Source organism: Arvicanthis niloticus, chromosome 1 (genome assembly GCF_011762505.2).
Source record: "Arvicanthis niloticus isolate mArvNil1 chromosome 1, mArvNil1.pat.X, whole genome shotgun sequence".
Lineage (NCBI taxonomy): Eukaryota > Metazoa > Chordata > Mammalia > Rodentia > Muridae > Arvicanthis > Arvicanthis niloticus.
In genome coordinates, this window is record NC_047658.1 from 113,920,498 (window position 1) to 113,929,921 (window position 9,424).

Sequence of the window (9,424 nt, forward strand, 5' to 3'; positions counted from 1 at the left end):
ACCCCCACCTCCCCTCCACACCCCAGTTGATCCACTCAGAAGCTACAGAGCATGTCTTGGTTTATAAAGCCATACAGAGAGGATGGGGAAGTCAGGCAAAAACTCAAGGTGGGACTTACAAGGGGCAGTGGCCATGTGGGAGAGGCTGAAGAACGGCTGCTGGCCTCAAGGTGGACAAGAGATTGGTGGCTTCTTGACTAATGGGCCCACTCGAGCTGTGAGAGGGTACTTGGTGATTCCACAGGCATTGTTTCCCCGGTATAGCCTGAAGTAACCCTAGGAAGGTAGGGGGTATCAGGGCCAGAAGGTAAAGAAGACATTATAGTCTGCCCCTTGTCTGACCTCACTCACCTTCTCGCCCCACTGAACACCCCAGGAATTCTTCAGGATCCAGAAGGGGGTGGAGCGACGAGGTTTGCGAGACTGGGTCAAGGCCTTCCCTGTCTGCATGCCCCCTTTCTCCCTGCCGAAACCCACCAGCAAGACAGAGTGGTCCGCATGTTGAGGGTCACAGGAACTGGGTGTAGCCTTGATCACACCTTTCTGGTAATTCTGCAAGGGTGGGGACAGAAGAGCTGAGTCTAGGACATCTCTCTGTATGGCCCTCACTCTTTCCCCATCCACCCACCTGTAGTAGCTTCATGTTGATGGTCACAGTGATAGGCCCGTGGGTGGCCAGGTGTCTGGCAATTGCTGGAAATAGGTAATTACTGGAGACTTGAGGGTGCCATCAAGTCCTGCCTGCCCTGCAGTTGCTGCTCGTCTCACAGGGGAATGGAGTTTAATTGGGTCTTCCATAGCCAGACAGTCTGCCTCCATTCTGGCCTCTCTGCCCCCACCCTCCATGTCTACCCTGGCCATACCCTGCTCATTACTGGACAGCATGATGAAATCTTGGATCCAGGCCACCTTCTTGTACTCCTTGGCTAGGCATCTGTGGGGCTTCCAGTTTGCCTGGAATGGGTAATCCTTTTCACTGGCCAGGCCACCTGAAGACAAGCAAGACCAGGAAGGAGCCTTGGAGATTGAACACTCACCATCCCTACTGACCTCCCACAAGGCCTGGTACTCAACTGTTGTTGAGGACAGTTTCATATGCATCCCACACGAAGCCACCATTGCAGCCATTTCCACAGCGGTTACAGTCCAGCAGCTCTGGGGCAGAAAGGGACAGCATAGGTGAGCAGGTCCCCTAGGCCACTTTCCCTGTTACCTGTCCACTCCCTGTCATACCCTGCACAGAGAGGTCCACAAACTGATGGTATTGGATGCTCCACAGAGCCTGGATGTTGTCAGCTGCTGCTACGGCCCAGCAGCATGCGCAGTTTCCCTGAGTGGGTAGGGTGGGGTGGGGTAAGGTGTCGAGACCTTGACCTCATTTCCCTAATCTCCCCGCTGGGCTAAACTGGGTATGGGAAGATACCTGGTTCTTGATCGATGAGATGATGTTCGTTGCTTTGCGCCAGTCACAGGTGGGGGGCACAGTCCCCCACTTTTCAGACTCTATCTTTTTGACCATGTTGGGGATCCTTTCCGGTGCCCTCTGATGCCCATATAACTGGCCAAACTCCTCCTCTGGGGACAGACAGGGCCAGAGAAGTCATGGGTTCGACACCCTTCTCTTCCATATTCTCTTTCTAGCTGTCACTATCTTGACTGTCCCTATGATACCTTTGAAGGCATCAGGTAGGACACTGAGGCCTAGAGAGGTCCAGCTTGTGCTGGTGCAGTCTCTACACCCTCTGCTTCTGGCCTGAGAGCCAAGCTGGACATAGGCTATGGAAGTCATGTCTTGCACTGGGATTTAGGGCAGTCACCCAGGCTGGCCTTGAAAGGGGAGATTTACCCTGTCCATTTGCCAGTAACCTACCTACTACATGCAGGCCAGGAGGGCTCTGGTACCTGTGAGGTCACTGAATGGAGTCTCTCCAAACTCAGCTGTACCCAAGTCTTCTTGCTGTAGCCATTGAGCCTGAGCCAGATTGTGAGCAAAAATACTCAGACGGCGAGTGTACTCTAGACCAAAAAGGAGTTGTAGGCCAGTCTAAGAGGAGAAAGTGGCCACTGGACGGGCCACTCATACCCATTCAGGTAAGTGCTAGTGGTTTCCATCACTATAACTACACTGCAAGAAAGTAATTATCCATTATCCAACCCTGTCTCGAAAAACCAAAAAAGAAAGAAAGAAAGAAAGAAAGAAAGAAAGAAAGTAATTATCCAGTCTACATGAGGTCGAGGAGAATTTCCCCTAAAGACACTCATAGGCCCATCCTAGGGGAAGCTGAGCAAGGCCTTTAGAGGCAGTAACTCAGACAGGAAAGTTAAGGTGGCTGGAGGTCGGTTTCCTGTACCTGTGGGCTGCACCTTCTGTCTCCTCTTCACACATCTGACCACAGGTTTGGAGGATGGGTGGGTAGGGTGAGGGGATGGGGCACACACACAGAGAGAGAGAGAGCCCTTTGTGGTAGCTTGGGGCTAGGGTTGTCACCTTGGAGACAGAGATCTGCTGATTGAAAATGACAATATGGTGGTCCTCCACGCCCTGCCTGGAGTCACAGTTAGTGGCTGTAGACAGAGGATTGTTCTATGCCCATCATTACATTGGGGAAGCTAAAGAGTGCACTATGGACCCAATTTCCCACTCAATGGTCTGGCCCAGGTCTATTCCCCATCCAAAACAGTAAGTTCATCTCTTAAGTGGACAGAGGAAGTCAGACTAGAAACATATGTGCCTGAGATACCTGCTGGGTTCGAGTAACTTCGGTTGAACTGGATCTGGAACAGCTTGAAGACTTCCTTCAGCTCCAGTGGTCTGGGAACTGCATCCTTGCAAGGAGCCAAAAGTGGGGAGAGTCATGGGAAAGAATTGTTGTGAACACAACCTTATCTCCAAGGTACAAAGATGGGGCTAAGGGGTCATCCTGCATTCTTCTGTTCAAAGTGTGAACATCCACACAGTGCCAACTGCTCCCTCTGAGAAATAGGAAAGATAAAGCTAGACAGGGCAGCTCACCCCTCTAGTTAAATGCTCATTCCAGCATTCAAGAGGCTGAGGCAGGGGGACAGCTGAGAGTTTTAAGCCAGTGAAGCCACCCTGGGCTACACAGTTAAAAGCTAACCTGAGCTACAAAGTGAGACCTTTGTCTTTTCTTTTTGGTCCCTCTCTTCATAGTCCTGTCCCCAAACTCACTACGTAGACCAGGTTGGTCTCAAACTCACAGAGATCTTTCTGCTACCATGCCCAGGGAACCCTGTCTTAAGAAAATTAAAAAGGGCCTGGCAGTGGTGGCACATGCCTTTAATCCTAGCACTTGGGAGGCAGAGGCAGGCAGATTTCTGAGTTTGAGGCCAGCCTGGTCTACAGAGTGAGTTCCAGGACGGTCAGGAATACACAGAAAAACCCTGTCTTGAAAAATTTAAAAAAAAAAAAAAGAAAAAGAAAAGAAAAAAAAAGAGAAAATTAAAAAGAAATGAAAAATATGCCAGTTGAAAAAGATAAGACCCCCAGACTCGGAGCAGGCACAGAAGGGCAGAAAGCGAGTTAGAAGCATTTACCTTGGGGAGGAGGGAGTCACTGAGGCCTTGGCCTGCTAACAACAGGGCCAGAAAGTAGGAGAGGTGGACAGTCGGTGTCATGGTGCAGCCACCAGCCACGAGTGCTGGGGGCAGGAAGCTGAGTAGACTAAGTTGGAAAGGGCGGGGCTGGAGAAACCACGAGGGGAAACCAGGCTTAGGGAGGAGGGTAGACCCTCCACCTACCTGCCTGGCTAACCCCCACCCACTTATTTTCAGTAACAACTCTTGGCTGCCATGCTCCAGTCTATTCTGGGATATAAAGACAAATCTGTCTCTAAGGAGACAGGAAGACAAATGTCAGAGAAGAGTGATGATATCAGCATCAGCACCATGATGGAAAACGTAGCAAGGACAAGCCCCAGGTGCCTGGCGTCCAGACAGCGATGGCTGGTACTCAGGATTCCTTAGCGACTTCCTCTTGCTTTACTTGTGAAGCAGCATAAGGGCCACCCTTTTAAAGAAGCCTTCCCTGCTCGAGAGCCCAAGCTCAGGTTCACAGCCCCTTGAGCCCTGGACACCGTTGTCCATTCATCTCCCTCCCAACCTCAGAGGTGTCCGATCAGTCTGTGTCTAGACCATGAGGAAAGTATTAATTTGGGTTGTTTTGTTTGTTTCATGTTGTTGAGACAGGGTCTCACTAAGTCATCCTGGCTGCTCTAACTCTCCAGCTCTGTAGACCAGCTTTTATTCATAAAATGCTTGCCTCCGCCTGAGTTCTGGGATTAAAGGTGGGTGCTACTAGACCAGGCAATTTGGGGCTTCTTCTATGAGAGAAGGAAGTGGATCTCGTGTAGCCCAGGCTGGGCTTAATTAAATTCCTTAGGTAGTTGGGGAAGACTGAATTCCTGATGCTTAGATCTGAATACTTCCATTAGAGACAACAGTGTGGTTTGGATGACTGAAAACTTATAGTCTGCTTCTGTCTCATTTCTTTTCCTCAACATGGTCTACAAAGGAGGACAAAGACAAGAGAAAGTATCCTAGAAAAAAACAGGCCCAAAGCCTGTATGGTCTGGGCAGCACCTGACATCTATTAACTGCTGTCTCCATTCTAAATGGGTCCTTGGGTTAAAGAAGCTCTTGCCCCACTACCGACCTTCAGGCTGGGAAATAGCTACCAAGACTAGGTGCAAAGAGTTGGCTTTCCAGGGTTCATGCTTGGGGCAAAGGAGGAGGGGTCTGATCCTGGAGTCGTCCACTTACATGCTCTCTACCTTGTATCTACATTAGGGGTTGTCCTAGGACTGCTATGCTCCATTAAACTCCACCCATATCTCTCCCTGGGACAGTAAGCAAAGGGACCTCTCTATTTAAAAATAAATGGTACTTTCATTAAAATGAAGTGGACAGACTGACTGTCCATAGGTGCCTAGCCCAATGGCCCCAGATCACTAATATGTACCCCAAGTCAATATTGTGCTATGTTGGTCGAATATAGGTGACATGTCATTCACACTTTCTCTTGTGGAAGGCTAACGGGAGGGACTGGGGCCTTTTCCTCTGTGTTCCTTCCATCCTTCAAACATGAACTCTGCAAGGCCAGGTTCTCATGTGTTTCAGACAGCACTGTGTCCTTGGTGCCTGGTACATTCTCACCAGCATTGCCCACTCAACAAACACTTAAATGAATGAGTGACTCTCCTTCTCTTGATCACTTGGTCACTCTTATCCTGTAGCTCCTGCCCAGCGACCGACCACTCAGGGCTGGGTTGTGAGTCCAGGAACCTTACTGTCTGAGGAAAGAGAACATTCAACAATCCTCTTGTCAAGCCAGAGATGGGATGCCATTGCTACCTACGTCACAGGTGAGAGGGGCTGAGAGATTGGCAATCAACCAAACAGGAAGCTCCCCAGGGACGTGATGCCAATCCAGGAGGTTAGGCTAAGTCACTGGGGTGTCAGAGGTCAGAGGAGGCCACTGGGAAGGCAGGAAGGCAGGGGCAGGATGACTTGGGCTTAGTGGTGCAAAATTGGAGATTCCTGCTCCAGTTTAAGTCAGCCACTGTGTTTTGAGTCCTGTCTGGATCTTGGTGCCTGTAAGTGACAGCAGCAGCTCTGAGTGGCTTGGTACTTGAAGAACCTGGTCAGATGTTCATGTTGTAGCTCCTTGTTCTACGTGGGGACAAGGTTCAGTCTTAGAATCCATGGGATCTGAGTTCTAAAGCTGTTCTCCTTATGTTGGTGGCACCTGGGACAAATATCTCAGCCCCTCTCACCTGTGAAGTGGGGTAGCAATGGCATCCCATGTCTGGCTTGACAAGAGGATTGTAGTGTCTCCTTGCCAGTGCTTGGGATTGTTAGATCTTGATAATCAGGAGTTTTGCTTAACACTTTAACAGCTTAATTAGATGGTCATAGTGGCTCATGCCTGTAATTTTAGCACCTAGGAGACTGAGACAAGAGGCTTGCCAGGAGTTCAAGACTAGTCTGGTTTCATAAAAAGTTCCAGACCAGCCTGGGTTATATGAGACCCTGTTTCAAACAATGACAACAAACAGGTTAACTGAGATGCAAGTCACTTACTACACAACTCACCTTTTTGTTTGTTTTGATTTTGTTTTCATGACAGGGTCTCACTGTGTAGCTCTAGCTGTCCTAGAACTCACTATGTACACCAGGCTGGCCTCAAATTCACAGAGATCCACCTGCCTCTGCCTCTCTCAAGCTGAAATAAAAGATGTAAGCCACCACTGCCCAGCTGCAATTTACCTTTTAAAAAAATATGTATGTAAGCCAGCATGGTGGAGACACTTTTAGTCCTAGCACTCAAGAAGCAGAGGCCGGTGGATCTCTGAGTTGGAGAATAATGTGGTTTACATAGTGAGTTCCAGGACAGCCAGGGCTATATAAAAAGACCCTGTCTGAAACACCAAGCCAAAAGAGAAGAAAGAAAGAAAGAAAGAAAGAAAGAAAGAAAGAAAGAAAGAATGAATTATATGTATTATGTATGTTTGAGACAGGGTCTTTGAGTGTAGCCTGTTCTGAAATTCCCTATGGAGACCAAGACCAAGTTGGTCTCAAACTCAGAGATCCACCTGCCTCCACCTTCCAGGTTCTGGGATTGAAGCCATGTGCCACTAGGCCAGGCATTTTTTCCTTATGTTTATCTTTTTTTTTTTTTTTTTTTTTTTTTTTCTGTCCCCTCATCAGGCTTTGAGATTGGCCTGGTTGGGCAATGGAGAAGGAAGAAACAATAGGCAGACATAAAGAAAGCCCGGGGTCTGGTGGCCATGTGTTCTGAGGGAGACATACCAGCAGCCTGGAAACTCTATGACAAAGGACGAGTGTTAGCTAATCTCCTTAGGGGAGCAGTCACAGGCTGCAGTCGTCAGGGCTTTCAAAATACATATACTGTCTGCAACTGTACTCATGGAAGGCCTTGCCATTTCCCTGAGCCTGACCTGAAGAAGGCTCTGCCATTCCCACAGGTCTGAGTGACTGGAGTCTTTGACATGGCTATGTTAATATCAACAGTACATGTTTGCTCAAGACTTCATCCACTCCCCACACTTCTCTCTGTGGGCTTTGTTCTACTTCACAATTCCAACACACATACATGTTGAGAACCGCACTAGTCCCACGTTCAGGCAGCCAAAAATGTCACAGCCCAAGCAAAATGTTGAGGCCCGGGCTGCCCCGTGTTTGGCAGCCACTGTATCCTGGCCCAAGCTGCTGCTCCGGTCCTCGGGTCGGGGTTCAGCAAGAGAGTGAGGACGGACTCGAAGAATAGAGACCAGACAGAGTATGATTCAATCCCGTTTATTCTTCAGTCTCTCTTCCTGGTCCAAGTCCCAAGTCTAGCTGTACTCTCTAAAGAGTCTCCCTAAAGAGTATATTTCCTCTAAGTGTCTGATTCTCTCATCTGTCTTCTGTCTGCCTCTCTCGCCTTTATATGTCTCACTTCTAAGCCATGCCTTTTGGTCACACCTTTAATCATGCCCTTAGGTCTTGTCTCTAAATCTGATCTCTACACTTCTAAGTCACACTCTTAAGTTACACACCTTTAATCTCACACACCCAAGGTATCTAAACCAAGATTATCGGAGTGTGCTCAGCTGTTGTAGGCTATTGTAATCCAAGTCTCATGTCAGGGTATATGGCTCAAGATGGCTGCAAAGCTGATAGCCGCTTTCTGCTAAAAGTCGGCCCCTAACACATATACACTCATGGATACTCACATAATTTACACTCATGCACATATACACATTCACACACTCAGTCACACATACATTCACACATACACAATATTCACACACAGACATTCACACACATTTACACACCCATACATTCATACACACTTATACTTACACTCACACACACATACACACACACTCATGTAGACACACATACGTACCCACTCTGGTGTGTCAGGAATTACTGGGTTGAACTTTGGATCTTGGTAATGCTAAGCAAGCAGGTTGCTACTGAGTTACACCCTAAACCCTCTATTGCTTAAAAAAAAAAAAAAAAAAGAGTCAGTGCTGAAGAAATGACTCCAGTATTCCTCTTCCGGATGACTTGAGATTGGTTCCCACATCAGGCTGCTAACAGTTTCCTGTAACTCCAGATCCAGGGGTCACTGCTGGTCTGTGGACACACTGCTGGCCTGTGGACACCTGTACTCAGGTGTACATACCTACACACAGATACACACATATATGCATCATTAAAAGTTGATAAATTAGCCGGTCGGTGGTGGCGCACGCCTTTAATCCCAGCACTTGGGAGGCAGAGGCAGGCGGATTTCTGAGTTCGTAGGCCAGCCTGGTCTACAGAGTTACTTCCAGGACAGCCAAGGCTATACAGAGAAACCCTGTCTGGAAAAACCAAAAAAAAAGAAAAGTTGCTATTTTTTTTTTTTTCTAATCAAGGCAATGGAAGTTGAGGACATGGCTTATTGGGTCAAACACTTGCCACACAGCCTGAGGGTCTGGGTTCAGATCCCAGCCCTAGCATAAAATCCAGCTGTAGTTGTCATGCATGTCTGTAACCTCTAGAGGGCCACGGAGGTGGACACTGGCCGACCTAAGACCACACTAGCCAACCAATCCAGACTCGGTGACAAACCCGGTTTTAAAAACAGCGAGAGTCTCCACCGGTACACAGGCACACACACATACACCACACACATTACCACTCTGATAATTAAACGAAATGAAGCAGAATTTTTAAGTCAAGGCAGAGCGGTGCTTGGTAGTGCACACCTTTCATCGGAGAATCTAGGAGGCAAAGACAGGCGGATCTTTGTGAGTTCGAGGCCTCGTCTACTTAGTGAGTTGCAGAACAGTCAAAGCTACAGTGTGAGACGCTGTCTCAAAAAGACAAGACAAAAAAACAAACAAAACAGATGGAAAGAGGTTGGGTAAGGGAAAGGAAGGGCGGGCTATTGCCGCTAGCGGTCTGGGCTAGGCACGGGAACCCTGGACACGCAACCCCTTCCCGTCTAGACCCGCCCTGAGACGTGGGCAAGGCGAAGTCCCGCCCATTCACCCCTTCCTGGGCGCCAGACTCCGCCTCCAAGGCATGATCTCCGCTGGGGGCGGAGGCGGAAACTGGGTGGGGGACTTGGATGGGAAGGGGTCTGAAAGGGCTGGCACTGGGCCCTAGTGTCTTCCACGCCCAAATTCAAGCTTGACCGCCTTCTCAGGGGCTTCCATTCATTTCAGGCCAAGACTACTGCTGCCCTCGCCCCCATAGCTTTTTGCAGGCAGGGCTTAGGGAAGCAGTGCCCTCAGTAAAGAGACCTCCTGGAGGCCGTGGAGGTGTATTGTATGCACAGGGAGTTGGACAATTAATTTTATGCCTGGACAAAAGTCCGGAAACCTTGGATAAAGTTTTAGGATCATCT

The 9,424-nt window shown here is 48.8% G+C and overlaps 1 protein-coding gene across 1 annotated transcript; it reads right to left on the minus strand.

The window, feature by feature from the left end:
• Positions 1 to 43: 43 nt before the first annotated feature.
• Ctsw (cathepsin W) lies at positions 44 to 3,663 on the minus strand. Its single transcript, XM_034484291.2, has 10 exons — positions 3,556 to 3,663; positions 2,742 to 2,826; positions 1,903 to 2,016; positions 1,424 to 1,575; positions 1,234 to 1,330; positions 1,075 to 1,155; positions 864 to 989; positions 629 to 693; positions 352 to 552; positions 44 to 276 (listed from the first exon to the last, which is right to left on the minus strand). The coding sequence occupies exons 1-10, from the start codon at positions 3,634 to 3,636 to the stop codon at positions 166 to 168; spliced, it is 1,113 nt and encodes a 370-aa protein (XP_034340182.1). The 5' UTR covers positions 3,637 to 3,663; the 3' UTR covers positions 44 to 165.
• Positions 3,664 to 9,424: the final 5,761 nt, after the last annotated feature.

What these genes read in the sequence shown, in the direction of transcription:
- Ctsw (XM_034484291.2), bottom strand. Translation starts at nt 3,636, where the DNA reads ATGACACCGACTGTCCACCTCTCCTACTTTCTGGCCCTGTTGTTAGCA. An exon ending in TCCATTCAGTGACCTCACAG is followed by an intron (nt 1,576 to 1,902) that starts GTACCAGAGCCC and finishes GTCTGTCCCCAG; the next exon opens with AGGAGGAGTTTGGCCAGTTA. An exon ending in TCAACATGAAGCTACTACAG is followed by an intron (nt 553 to 628) that starts GTGGGTGGATGG and finishes CCACCCTTGCAG; the next exon opens with AATTACCAGAAAGGTGTGAT.